Source organism: Salmo salar, chromosome 03 (assembly GCF_965601325.2).
Source record: "Salmo salar chromosome 03, fSalSal1, whole genome shotgun sequence".
NCBI classification, from domain to species: Eukaryota; Metazoa; Chordata; class Actinopteri; order Salmoniformes; family Salmonidae; genus Salmo; species Salmo salar.
Window position 1 is genome coordinate 94,944,603 of NC_138293.1, and position 15,399 is coordinate 94,960,001.

At 39.4% G+C, this 15,399-nt stretch overlaps 1 protein-coding gene across 1 annotated transcript; it reads left to right on the top strand.

Moving 5' to 3' along the window:
* The first annotated feature begins 6,011 nt into the window (after positions 1-6,011).
* Positions 6,012-7,398, top strand: LOC145877430 (mannose-binding protein-like). The gene is made up of 3 exons (XM_082972893.1): positions 6,012-6,222; positions 6,298-6,345; positions 6,815-7,398. Exons 1-3 carry the CDS (start codon positions 6,024-6,026, stop codon positions 7,192-7,194), a joined length of 627 nt encoding a protein of 208 aa, XP_082829019.1. The 5' UTR covers positions 6,012-6,023; the 3' UTR covers positions 7,195-7,398.
* Positions 7,399-15,399: the final 8,001 nt, after the last annotated feature.

A 15,399-nucleotide genomic window follows, 5' to 3' on the forward strand; every position in this document is an offset into this window, starting at 1 on the left:
TAATTAAAATTAGAAAACATTGGTAAAATATTATATTGTCATTTAAAGAATTATAGATTTACATCTCTTGAACGCAATCAACTTGCCAGATTTAAAAATAACCTTACTGGGAAATCACACTTTGCAATAATCTGAGCACTGCGCCCAGAAAAATACGCGTTGCGATACAGACTAGTCGTCATGTTGGGGAGATCTAAAATCGAAAATACTATGTAAATAATCCATTACTTTTGATTCTCTTCATCAGATGTCACTTCCAGGTATCACAGGTCCATAACGAATGTAGTTTTGTTCAAAAAAGCTCATCATTTATGTCCAAAAATCTCCGTCTTGTTAGCACATGATCTAAGCCTGCCGGACTTCACTTCATGAACGAGGGGAAAAAATATATTTACGTTCGTTCAAACATGTCAAACGTTGTATCGCATAAATCATTAGGGCCTTTTTTAACCAGAACATGAATAATATTCAAGGTGGATGAATGCATACTCTTTTATAACGTATTGATACGAGGGTACCCAACATGAACTCGCGCGCCAGGTGTCTAATGGGCCATCATCGTTCCATGGCTCTTGTTCGGTCAGATCTCCCTCCAGAAGACTCAAAACACTTTGTAAAGGCTGGTGACATCTAGTGGAAGCAATAGGAAGTGCCAAAATATTACTCAGCCCCTGTGTTTTTCAATGGCATAGGTTTAAAGGTAATACAACACATCAGGTATCCACTTCCTGTCAGAAAATGTCTCAGGGTTTTGCCTGCCAAATGAGTTCTGTTATACTCACAGACACCATTCAAACAGTTTTAGAAACTTTAGAGTGTTTTCTATCCATATATAATAAGTATATGCATATTCTAGTTACTGGGTAGGATTAGTAACCAGATTAAATCGGGTACATTTTTTTTATCCAGCCGTGCAAATACTGCCCCCTAGCCCTAACAGGTTAACACCTGCCTAAACACAATCAATGAATGATATATTTATTTATTTAGGTTGAAGTATTTCCTTGGTGATAACACAACAGTAGATGTGTAGGCTGGAGGTGTATTTCATCAGTTCTAATAGGAAGGTTGATATACCTGCTGGTGCTACTGTTAAATGGGGTGAAGGAAAAACCAATGAAGGCAAACTGAATAAATATTTACTACAAAAATATGTGTGCTTGAATATATAGTATAATGTATGAGTATAATGCATCTTCTGAGTTGAAACAGCTAAATGTGTGCCGGGAAAAAACAACATTGCATGCTAAAACAATGGAACTATGGAAGACACTAAGTCATTCGGATGAGATAATTGTGTACTTCTTTTTTGTTTTTGCCTTGGACTTTAAGTCTTCCTTTCTCAAACTCACCAGAAGTAGAATGGAACTAAAGTGGAATTTGCGCAATGGATGTCAGAGATTTGTTTGTGTTCTTGCGAGATGATTCCACGTGCATCAGTATTTTGTAATAAATGTGAACATTGGCAGGGTACTCTGGGAATTACATTCCAAGTTTGTCTCTTTTCCAGTAAACTGTAAATGAACTTCAGAAGTACTTCCTGATAAAAATGAATCCTCCAAAGTGACGGGTTGTTTACCAATGTCTTTATAAGTTGCTGCACCAACCCATTTCTCTAGCATTCTGTTGCAAAGCAGGACAGAAACATCACATCCATTCTCAGCACATCAACTTAATAGGTATGGTACCCACTTGTTTACTTTTTGTCTTAATTATATTGCTGCAGTTTAAAGGCACAATATGTAAGCTTTACGGACGTTAGATGGTCATTTCAATCATTATAACCATCGATTATTGAAGAATATAGTTTATCAATGTGTTATGAGCTGATTACAACTGTGTTACCCTGTCATCAATCTATGTTCCTATTACTTCACTGTTTCTGTTGCTGTTTCCATTTGAGTCTTTGTAAACACCCCAATAGCTTCTGTTTAAACTAGCATGTTGATCTCCTGTCAGTCCTTGCATCAATAGTTCCATCTAACTAATTTGAGAGAGGTTACATTTCCGTTCCATCCGTCAACTGGCAACAAAGTGGCAGAGTCAAGCTGTTGAAATGACACATTCACATATTCTGCATGCTACTTTTCTACTGCTTGTATTCTTGTCAATCCCATTGACAGTAAATGTTCCTATCATGTAATTTATAAGCAGATGTTTCCTGTGCTTCTATTTTTATGACACCAGTGATTTACTGTCCCTTTGGTCTCTGTGTCTTCTCCCTGATGTTTTAGTTTATGGCTCTGAGCCGACGTCTGAATTTAGTCTCTGTGTCTTCTCCCTGATGTTTTAGTTTATGGCTCTGAGCCGACGTCTGAATTTAGTCTCTGTGTCTTCTCCCTGATGTTTTAGTTTATGGCTCTGAGCCGACGTCTGAATTTAGTCTCTGTGTCTTCTCCCTGATGTTTTAGGTTATGGCTATGAGCAGACGCCTGACTTTGGGTCTCTGTGTTCTCTCCCTGCTGGTTCTGCCAGGCCAGATGGAGAAGTGTGAATGCCAGGGTCCTAGAGGCTTTCCTGGAGGTAAATGCGTCGTAAGCTTAGAACAACTGCCTTACCCTATCATATCCCAAAAGTTAAGACTGTTGATTTTGGAGTAAGCTGTCACTTTAAGCATGCACATTCATTTGCGTACCTGATGATGGAGTGATGATGGGAAACAAAGAACTCTGAATTAATTCAGTTAGATAAGCAGTCCTACTCCTACAAAAAGGCTTTTGTCTGTAAAAGTTGCCAAACAAAACTGGGGCTGGGGGATAATGAGAAATCCCCATCTGGTATATTTCCTGCTGTTACCCTTTGATTAAAATAAAGAAAAATCCTAAGACTGTTGATTTTGGAATAAACTGTCAATTTAAGCAAGTCAGAGCAGACCAGACTGCAGAGCACTTTACAGGCTGAATGAGGCAGTCCTCGGTGTGTATGATGATGTACTGTTTCCTGTTATCTCTCCATTGGGCCACTTGGACTTGTTGGTGTACCTGGTCAACCTGGAGCCAGAGGTAAAGTCTTACATATTCACTATATTATTTACCAAAAATGTAAGGGGGTAGCAACACACGTACACGTGGATTCTATATTGTAGATATGTCTTAGTAGAGTATTGGCCTGAGGGAACACACTGAATGTGTTGTAAATAGTGTTATGAAATGTAATGTCATGTAAAATGTTAAATTGCCTTAATGCTGGACCCCAGGAAGATTAGCTGCTGCCTTGGCAGGAACTAATGAGGATCCCTAATAAACCCCAGGAAGAGTAGCTGTTGCCTTGGCAGGAATGAAGGGGGACCCCAGCTTAAACAATGACGCGGCTAATATACTGCTCAAAAAAATAAAGGGAACACTTAAACAACACATCCTAGATCTGAATGAAAGAAATAATCTTATTAAATACTTTTTTCTTTACATAGTTGAATGTGCTGACAACAAAATCACACAAAAATAATCAATGGAAATCCAATTTATCAACCCATGGAGGTCTGGATTTGGAGTCACACTCAAAATTAAAGTGGAAAACCACACTACAGGCTGATCCAACTTTGATGTAATATCCTTAAAACAAGTCAAAATGAGGCTCAGTAGTGTGTGTGACCTCCACGTGCCTGTATGACCTCCCTACAATGCCTGGGCATGCTCCTGATGAGGTGGTGGATGGTCTCCTGAGGGATCTCCTCCCAGACCTGGACTAAAGCATCCGCCAACTCCTGGACAGTCTGTGGTGCAACGTGGCGTTGGTGGATGGAGCGAGACATGATGTCCCAGATGTGCTCAATTGGATTCAGGTCTGGGGAACGGGCGGGCCAGTCCATAGCATCAATGCCTTCCTCTTGCAGGAACTGCTGACACACTCCAGCCACATGAGGTCTAGCATTGTCTTGCATTAGGAGGAACCCAGGGCCAACCGCACCAGCATATGGTCTCACAAGGGGTCTGAGGATCTCATCTCGGTACCTAATGGCAGTCAGGCTACCTCTGGCGAGCACATGGAGGGCTGTGCGGCCCCCCAAAGAAATGCTACCCCACACCATGACTGACCCACCACCAAACCGGTCATGCTGGAGGATGTTGCAGGCAGCAGAACATTCTCCAAGGCGTCTCAAGAGTCTGTCACGTCTGTCACGTGCTCAGTGTGAACCTGCTTTCATCTGTGAAGAGCACAGGGCGCCAATGGAAATCTTGGTGTTCTCTGGCAAATGCCAAACGTCCTGCATGGTGTTGGACTGTAAGCACAATCCCCACCTGTGGACGTCGGGCCCTCATACCACCCTCATGGAGTCTGTTTCTGACTGTTTGAGCAGACACATGCACATTTGTGGCCTGCTGGAGGTTATTTTGCAGGGCTCTGGCAGTGCTTCTCCTGCTCCTCCTTGCACAAAGGCGGAGGTAGCGGTCCTGCTGCTGGGTTGTTGCCCTCCTACGGCCTCCACGTCTCCTGATGTACTGGCCTGTCTCCTGGTAGCGCCTCCATGCTTTGGACACTACGCTGACAGACACAGCAAACCTTCTTGACACAGCTCGCATTGATGTGCCATCCTGGATGAGCTGCACTACCTGAGCCACTTGTGTGGGTTGTAGACTCCGTCTCATGCTACCACTAGAGTGAAAGCACCGCCAGCATTCAAAAGTGACCTAAACATCAGCCAGGAAGCATAGGAACTGAGAAGTGGTCTGTGGTCCCCACCTGCAGAACCACTCCTTTATTGGGGGTGTCTTGCTATTTGCCTATAATTTCCACCTGTTGTCTATTCCAATTGCACAACAGCATGTGATATTTATTGTCAATCAGTGTTGCTTCCTAAGTGGACAGTTTGATTTCACAGAAGTGTGATTGACTTGGAGTTACATTGTGTTGTTTAAGTGTTCCCTTTATTTTTTGGAGCAGTGTATATGGATTTGTCCTGCTTTCAATTTTCTTTTCTCCAAAAAACACATTCTGTGACTTGGTCAGTTTTTTGGCGGCATGAAGCTTTCATTAGACCAATGAAATTTCCGAACGGGTTAAGGTCAAACAACTTTTTTTGTTTACTGTTTTGATTAAATCGAGCACTCTCAAACTTCCCATCATTCTGATTACGGTAGTCATTTTGTCACCCTCATCATGGCAAAGACACGGAGAAATGCATATGATGCAGCTTTCAAGTTGAAGGCGATTGATCTGGCTGTTGGAAAAGGAAATAGAGCTGCTGCACGGGAGCGTAGTCTTAATGATTCGATGATAAGATGTTGGAAACAGCAGCGTAATGAATTGACTCAGTGCAAAAAGACAACTAAAGCTTACTGCAAATGTTTTATTTTTTGTTACAAGCCGTGTTTCGTTAAAGCCTATTTATTTTTGTTACAAGCCGTGTTTCGTTAAAGCCTGTGTAAAGTTAATTTGTTTCAATGTACCGGTTGGCATCTGCGGCTTATAGACATGTGCGGCTTATTTATGTTCAAAATAATATATTTTTTTAATTCAATGGGTTCGGCTCATAATGGTCCGGAAATTACGGTAGGAGTCTTTCCTCATGCTAAACACTTTTGCCTCAATTACCCATAAAGTCTGTCAGGATAGATTTACCTCCATCTTGGACATTTGGGAAAACTTTAAAAAAACGTATTCTCATGAACCACAAGTCCATTGTCACGGATCCCCCCCGGTACTGCTGCTCATTCCGGAAGTCTACGTCACCGGCCTTCTAGGTGTCACTGCACTGGATTCATTTTCACCAACCCCGGACTGTCTTGTCTCATTGCTCACACCTGGTTACATTCCCCCTGATTAGGATGTTATATATGTGCCCTCTGTTCCCCATTGTCCCTGTCGATTTTTGTTCCATGTCCGTTGGTCTTGTGAGTACCTGTGCTCTGTTGTTTCGGCTTTCATGCTACGTGTTATTGTGTACTTGTTATTATGGGTCTCGTCCCATGTATTATTTAGAGGTTTACACCTCACTCTTTTGTTTGGGTTACATCCCTGTCTTATCTATATATATATATATACACACGTGTGTGTTTATTTTGGGCTTCTTCCCCATCGTTTTCATGATGTACTTTATTTTGAGTGGAGAAAAAAAAACTTTACTACGTATTCCTAAGCCTGTCTCCTATCATTACACAGCCATCCATCCACATCTCTATTATCTCTCCATAGGACTTCCTGGACTTCCTGGATATCCTGGTAGAGTTGGACGTGATGGAGTCCGTGGTCTACCTGGACCCCCGGGCCTTGCAGGAGCTACTGGTATTCAGCTGATTGATCTCTTCCTGGTTATGTATTGATTATTTCGTTCTCTAGTCACACCTTCTGTTTTCACAGACTTAGACTTGGAACCCCTGCAAGAAAGCTCGGTCAAATTGCAGTTGGGTAAGGAAGTGAATTTCAGAAAGCATGATGTTATGTACTTGAATGCAACATGACAGATCCCATATCTTAATTTGATCATTGTTGTCGCAGAGAATTTTCCTGCACATCAGGAAACGCAAACTGGTAGTGTATTCAAGGTCTAAAAATGCTTCTAAAGTTTACATTTCCTCTTAAAAAATGTCAGACTTGATTTGGCCGACAAAGAAACGATAATTCCCTACAAATAATGACCATTATTTATAATCCACATGACAATTCCTAGCTCCTGTTCCTGCAGGATTATTTTCCTGCTCTGAAACTGGCTCAAACTAAGATACTGCATCCGTAGATTATATTGTACTTATAAACAATCCGTTCAACATAAATTATGCAATATTCATAGTGTTTCCATTTGTGAAATGTAAAACACCAACTTTTGCTTCCACTTTTAATGTTACACTGACTGCATTAATACCTGGTTTCTCTTCAGCCATAAACTATGATTTCACCAGAAGAGTTGACAAGAAGTACTTTGTGTCACACAAGAGACCGGGTTCTTTTGACGACGCTGTTCAGTTCTGTACCAAGAGGGGCTTGGTGTTGGCTTTGCCGAAGAACGAGGAGGAAAACACTGCTCTCACGCAGGTCTTTGAAGGGGCTTTGAAGAATGCATGGCTCAATGTTGACAACAGTAAAGAGGGGAAGTTTCAGGTAGATTTGAAAGGCCATCCCCTCACCTTTTCCAAATGGGGAGATGGGGAACCAAAAGTGCCTAATGGGGATAAGGGCTGTACAATGTTGACAGAGTCAGGTGCATGGCAGGTGACATACGATTGCTCCTTCAATGCCTATATCGTGTGTGAGATATAGAGACACGTCAATTAAATGCTGTTTCTGAATTTAATATGAAATATTTATTCTCAATGAAAATTTCTTATGTTTAATCTCAATGTATTATCTCTATTCCTTATCTTGTGCGTATTTCCAGTTCTTTACCTTTATTCAAATTAGCTAGTTAAAATGTGAGGTAAAATTTGAAGGGACATTTGTGGAATAAAGCAACCAACACATTTACTTTGGTGCTTGTCTGTCTCCTTCATGCTCCTTCTCTCTGAACAGATGGGCTACTGCTCATGCACATGGCTACTTTTGACCTACAGTTTGCTGACAGAGGAATAACAAATATATATTTCCAAACAACAAAATATCAATTTAAACTTTTATGAATAGGCTGACATAGATCTTGAACCCCCCTAGTAAAAGCAATGCATCTCAACACGAAAGGAAGATGTCTGTGAGGGAGACCCTCCTTAGTGCTGGTTTTATATGTTTCTCTGGAGACATAATGACAAGTTATCCGTTACACCAGAGGGTGAAGGGGGACAGAAATCAGGTTGATAGAATTATGGTCATATTTGCCAAATGGAGGGCGAGGGAGAGCTTTGTATGAGTGTCTGTGTGTGGAGTAAAGGTGGGCCAGAGTTTGTTTCCTCTATTTAACATGCTGATAGAAATTTGGTAATACGCATTTAAATTCCCTGCATTAAAGTCCCCGGCTACTAGGAGCGCCGCCTCTGGGTGAGCGTTTACCTGTTTACTTATGGCGGAATACATTTCATTCAGTGCGGTCTTAGTGCCAGATTCAGTCTGTGGTGGTATGTAGACAGCTACGGAAAATACAGATTAAAACGCAGGGCCAGATGGTTTGGGACACTGGATTCTGACAGTCCTCACTACTTGCGGTTATATCCAGGATCAAAACAGGAAGCAGCAACATGGGTCTGTTAATTCAAAGATTCATCTTAGAAGAAAAACAATTCTATCAACACTTTGTGAAAATAGCGGTGAGTAATGTTTTTTTGAGCACAGCATTTGCTGTCACTAAACACTTTTCAACAAGAAACAATGTTATTCTTAGTTATCCCTGCGCATACAGGTTTCTGTCAACAAGAAACAATGTTATTCTTAGTTATTACTGTACATACAGGTTTCTGTCAACAAGAAACAATGTTATTCTTAGTTATTACTGTACATACAGGTTTCTGTCAACAAGAAACAAAATCAATGTTATTCTTAGTTATTACTTTACATACAGGTTTCTGTCAACAAGAAACAAAATCAATGTTATTCTTAGTTATTACTATACATACAGGTTTCTGTCAACAAGAAACAAAAATCAGTGTTATTCTTAGTTATTACTGTACATACAGGTTTCTGTCAACAAGAAACAATGTTATTCTTAGTTATTACTGTACATACAGGTTTCTGTCAACAAGAAACAAAATCAATGTTATCCTTAGTTATTACTGTACATACAGGTTTCTGTCAACAAGAAACAATGTTATTCTTAGTTATTACTGTACATACAGGTTTCTGTCAACAAGAAACAATGTTATTCTTAGTTATTCCTGTACATACAGGTTTCTGTCAACAAGAAACAATGTTATTCTTAGTTATTACTGTACATACAGGTTTCTGTCAACAAGAAACAATGTTATTCTTAGTTATTCCTGTACATACAGGTTTCTGTCAACAAGAAACAAAATCAATGTTATTCTTAGCTTTCCCTGTACATACAGGTTTCTGTCAACAAGAAACAATGTTATTCTTAGTTATTCCTGTACATACAGGTTTCTGTCAACAAGAAACAATGTTATTCTTAGTTATTACTGTACATACAGGTTTCTGTCAACAAGAAACAATGTTATTCTTAGTTATTACTGTACATACAGGTTTCTGTCAACAATAAACAATGTTATTCTTAGTTATTACTGTACATACAGGTTTCTGTCAACAAGAAACAATGTTATTCTTAGTTATTACTGTACATACAGGTTTCTGTCAACAAGAAACAAAAACAATGTTATCCTTAGTTATTACTGTACATACAGGTTTCTGTCAACAAGAAACAATGTTATTCTTAGTTATTACTGTACATACAGGTTTCTGTCAACAAGAAACAATGTTATTCTTAGTTATTACTGTACTGTAAATACAGGTTTCTGAAACTAGATCTTACACAAGACACTGACATATACATATTTAGGATCTTAATTTGAACCAGTTTGCTACATCAGGAAAATAATCCTGCAGAAACAGGAAATGTGAATTATTATATCGATTATAATTAATGGAAATGTTTTGCAGGGGTTGATACATTTTTCGTTAGGACAAATCAAGTCTGAAATAATAAAGCGGAAATTGCAAACTATAGTAGCCATTTTAAACCGCAAATACACTACTGCTGTGCAGGAATATTATCAGCAACAAAATAGTGATCAAATTAACATTCTACATCTGTATGGGAGATAATAACTTGGCATTAATATTCTACCATCAATGCATGTGGTAGAATATATAATATAATACTTTTTGTGTGTGTCAGGGCAAAACCTACATTACATGTTGACTCAAACTTACCAGAAGTGGAATGGAACTAAAATGGAATGTGCGTGATTGATGTCAAAGATTTGTTTGGGTCCTTGACAGACGATTCCAAATGCATAAGTGTTTTGCAATAAAAGTGAAAATTGACATGTACTACATTCCAAGTTTGTATATTATCCAGTAAACTGTAACTGAACTTCAGAAGTACTTCCCGATAATAATGCATCCTAGGTGATGATCCTTGGACTAGGGCCTAACGTGATAACATTGGACTAGGGCCTAACGTGATAACATTGGACTAGGGCCTAACGTGATAACACTGGACTAGGGCCTAACATGATAACATTGGACTAGGGCCTAACGTGATAACACTGGACTAGGGCCTAACATGATAACATTGGACTAGGGCCTAATGTGATACATTGTACTAGGGCCTAACGTGATAACATTGGACTAGGGCCTAATGTGATAACATTGGACTAGGGCCTAACGTGATAACATTGGACTAGGGCCTAACATTGTAACATTGGACTAGGGCCTAACGTGATAACATTGGACTAGGGTCTAACGTGATAACACTGGACTAGGGCCTAAACTGATAACATTGGACTAGGGCATAACGTGATAACATTGGACTAGGGCCTAACATGATAACATTGGACTAGGGCCTACCATGATAACATTGGACTAGGGCCTAACGTGATAACATTGGACTAGGGCCTAACGTGATAACATTGGACTAGGGCCTAACGTGATAACATTGGACTAGGGCCTAACGTGATAACATTGGACTAGGGCCTAACGTGATAACATTGGACTAGGGCATAACGTGATAACATTGGACTAGGGCCTAACGTGATAACACTGGACTAGGGCATAACGTGATAACATTGGACTAGGGCCTAACGTGATAACATTGGACTAGAGCATAACGTGATAACATTGGACTAGGGCATAACGTGATAACATTGGACTAGGGCCTAACGTGATAACACTGGACTAGGGCATAACGTGATAACACTGGACTAGGGCATAACGTGATAACACTGGACTAGGGCCTAACGTGATAACATTAGACTAGGGCCTAACGTGATAACATTGCTTTTAAAATGCACATTGTCAACATCTGTCTATGGATTGAATCCTGGCCTCAGCCTATACAGTAATACACATTAAAGTCATTAATATGAAGTTCTGTTCTTTGAAGAAAAATAAATAAATCATATCTGTCGTGTCTTTGGGGTACCATTAAACGGAAGATATGTTTATCAATTAGCTCCCTGTAATTATTATCACGCGATTAAACGGATTAATCATTTAATTGTAATTAACTAGGAGATCGGGGCACCAAGGAGAATATTCAGATTACAAAGCTATAATTTTCCTAATATAACTTTCCTGTACTATAATATTATATTCTATTATAGTATAGGCAGATTATCTTCTAGTTTAATTGGTGTATTTTACCTCTAGTCCAGTCTCATACCAAACGTCGTAAATTGTTGTATCTGCACGAACCCAGTCTTCACTAAAATCATCCATACATCAATTGTCTTAAAATCATTTATTTACTACACTAAGTAATTAACAGAAAAACATACAAACAGTCATTATCGTCACAAAGGATTGGTATCGGAATGTGCCCTACTGGCTAAACAGGCAGGTCGGCCTGTTGAACAATGGATCATAAAAGGTCGGCTGAGAAGTTACACAGGGTTCATTAATATTAACAATTGACAATTGAATGCTCACTCATTCGGGAACAATTGCAATCAATATATATTTACGCTCAGTGTGTCGTTCTGATTGTTGTTGGAGAGTAGTTCTGTTGGGGAGTTTTGTCCGCGTTCTCTCTCTCTCTCTCTCTCGGTTAGAATGGATCTTTCAGAGCGACATTCATTAATGTCGTCATCGAATGGTTGGTTCGTTGGTCTTCGCGTTCAATGATATAATTTACTTAGCTGCAGACTAATAATTAATATCAAAGACTTGTTCTTATTCTGTCAGTATCGATAGTCTAAAAGTTAACCACGTGGTATGGTTCACATTCAGTAGAGGAATTGGAAGGTAAAACCTATTAGCCAACGGAGTGTAGGCCTGGTCTGAAGAAATGTAAATCCGGGGGTGTTTTATAGTGCCCATAGAACAGCTTGTCAAATGACGCCTGGTCCTGTATGGGTCACTGGGGGCGTGCCTATGACTGAGTTAGATTTGGTTACAGAAATACAATTCTATCACATTACATCAGTACATAGCATCTCAATGTCTTACAAAAGCTTTATCCTTATTAATACATTCCATACACCCATATAATGCAAGTCTTAAACTGAGTCTATTATATAAACAGTTTTATGGTAATATGGCTATATTGTCTCTTCTGAGTATCACAAAATGGTACCAAGCGGATCAGTTCGTAGCTGGATTCGTCACCAATCTTCCATACCTTCTCCAGAACACAAAATGTCGCTTGGCTCTCCAATTCTATGAGTTGGAAGAATTTCCTGTGTCTCTCTATGGGCCATGTGGCCAGAGACTCTCCTGGAATTTTAGAGTTTTTACGACCCTTTACACACAGGGTGGATTGTGTGCAAAAGGGAGGGGTCAACTGTCCTCCCTGTACCAAAAGAGGCTAACGTCATGACATGTCCTTATGTTTCTTAACCTCTATGGGTAGGTGGGACGCCTGCGTCCCCCCCGTGGTGCACTCCATCAACAGCAGGTGCATTTCAATAGCGGAAAATTTGAATCCAAATAAATGTCAAAATTCCAATTTTTCAAACATACAACTATTTTACACCCTTTGAAAGATAAACATCTCCTTAATCTAACCACGTTTTACGATTTCAAAAAGGTTTTACGGCGAAAGCATAAATTTAGAGTATGTTAGGACAGTACATTTACAAGAGTTGTGTGTAATGTTTTGTCAATTCAAAGACAGGGTCACCAAAACCATAAAACCAGCTAAAATGATGCACTAACCTTTTACAATCTCCATCAGATGACACTCCTATGACATTATGTTAGACAATGCATGCATTTTTAGTTCTATCAAGTTCATATTTATATCCAAAAACAGCGTTTTACTATGGCATTGATGTTGAGGAAATCGTTTCCCTCCAATAACCGGCAGTCAAGTCAGCATCACAAATTAAATAATTAAAATTAGAAAACATTGGTAAAATATTATATTGTCATTTAAAGAATTATAGATTTACATCTCTTGAACGCAATCAACTTGCCAGATTTAAAAATAACCTTACTGGGAAATCACACTTTGCAATAATCTGAGCACTGCGCCCAGAAAAATACGCGTTGCGATACAGACTAGTCGTCATGTTGGGGAGATCTAAAATCGAAAATACTATGTAAATAATCCATTACTTTTGATTCTCTTCATCAGATGTCACTTCCAGGTATCACAGGTCCATAACGAATGTAGTTTTGTTCAAAAAAGCTCATCATTTATGTCCAAAAATCTCCGTCTTGTTAGCACATGATCTAAGCCTGCCGGACTTCACTTCATGAACGAGGGGAAAAAATATATTTACGTTCGTTCAAACATGTCAAACGTTGTATCGCATAAATCATTAGGGCCTTTTTTAACCAGAACATGAATAATATTCAAGGTGGATGAATGCATACTCTTTTATAACGTATTGATACGAGGGTACCCAACATGAACTCGCGCGCCAGGTGTCTAATGGGCCATCATCGTTCCATGGCTCTTGTTCGGTCAGATCTCCCTCCAGAAGACTCAAAACACTTTGTAAAGGCTGGTGACATCTAGTGGAAGCAATAGGAAGTGCCAAAATATTACTCAGCCCCTGTGTTTTTCAATGGCATAGGTTTAAAGGTAATACAACACATCAGGTATCCACTTCCTGTCAGAAAATGTCTCAGGGTTTTGCCTGCCAAATGAGTTCTGTTATACTCACAGACACCATTCAAACAGTTTTAGAAACTTTAGAGTGTTTTCTATCCATATATAATAAGTATATGCATATTCTAGTTACTGGGTAGGATTAGTAACCAGATTAAATCGGGTACATTTTTTTTATCCAGCCGTGCAAATACTGCCCCCTAGCCCTAACAGGTTAACACCTGCCTAAACACAATCAATGAATGATATATTTATTTATTTAGGTTGAAGTATTTCCTTGGTGATAACACAACAGTAGATGTGTAGGCTGGAGGTGTATTTCATCAGTTCTAATAGGAAGGTTGATATACCTGCTGGTGCTACTGTTAAATGGGGTGAAGGAAAAACCAATGAAGGCAAACTGAATAAATATTTACTACAAAAATATGTGTGCTTGAATATATAGTATAATGTATGAGTATAATGCATCTTCTGAGTTGAAACAGCTAAATGTGTGCCGGGAAAAAACAACATTGCATGCTAAAACAATGGAACTATGGAAGACACTAAGTCATTCGGATGAGATAATTGTGTACTTCTTTTTTGTTTTTGCCTTGGACTTTAAGTCTTCCTTTCTCAAACTCACCAGAAGTAGAATGGAACTAAAGTGGAATTTGCGCAATGGATGTCAGAGATTTGTTTGTGTTCTTGCGAGATGATTCCACGTGCATCAGTATTTTGTAATAAATGTGAACATTGGCAGGGTACTCTGGGAATTACATTCCAAGTTTGTCTCTTTTCCAGTAAACTGTAAATGAACTTCAGAAGTACTTCCTGATAAAAATGAATCCTCCAAAGTGACGGGTTGTTTACCAATGTCTTTATAAGTTGCTGCACCAACCCATTTCTCTAGCATTCTGTTGCAAAGCAGGACAGAAACATCACATCCATTCTCAGCACATCAACTTAATAGGTATGGTACCCACTTGTTTACTTTTTGTCTTAATTATATTGCTGCAGTTTAAAGGCACAATATGTAAGCTTTACAGACGTTAGATGGTCATTTCAATCATTATAACCATCGATTATTGAAGAATATAGTTTATCAATGTGTTATGAGCTGATTACAACTGTGTTACCCTGTCATCAATCTATGTTCCTATTACTTCACTGTTTCTGTTGCTGTTTCCATTTGAGTCTTTGTAAACACCCCAATAGCTTCTGTTTAAACTAACATGTTGATCTCCTGTCAGTCCTTGCATCAATAGTTCCATCTAACTAATTTGAGAGAGGTTACATTTCCGTTACATCCCTCAACTGGCAACAAAGTGGCAGAGTCAAGCTGTTGAAATGACACATTCACATATTCTGCATGCTACTTTTCAACTGCTTGTATTCTTGTCGATCCCATTGACAGTAAATGTTCCTATCATGTAATCTATAAGCAGATGGTTCCTGTGCTTCTATTTTTATGACACCAGTGATTTACTGTCCCTTTGGTCTCTGTGTCTTCTCCCTGATGTTTTAGTTTATGGCTCTGAGCCGACGTCTGAATTTAGTCTCTGTGTCTTCTCCCTGATGTTTTAGGTTATGGCTCTGAGCCGACGTCTGAATTTAGTCTCTGTGTCTTCTCCCTGATGTTTTAGGTTATGGCTATGAGCAGACGCCTGACTTTGGGTCTCTGTGTTCTCTCCCTGCTGGTTCTGCCAGGCCAGATGGAGAAGTGTGAATGCCAGGGTCCTAGAGGCTTTCCTGGAGGTAAATGCGTCGTAAGCTTAGAACAACTGCCTTACCCTATCATATCCCAAAAGTTAAGACTGTTGATTTTG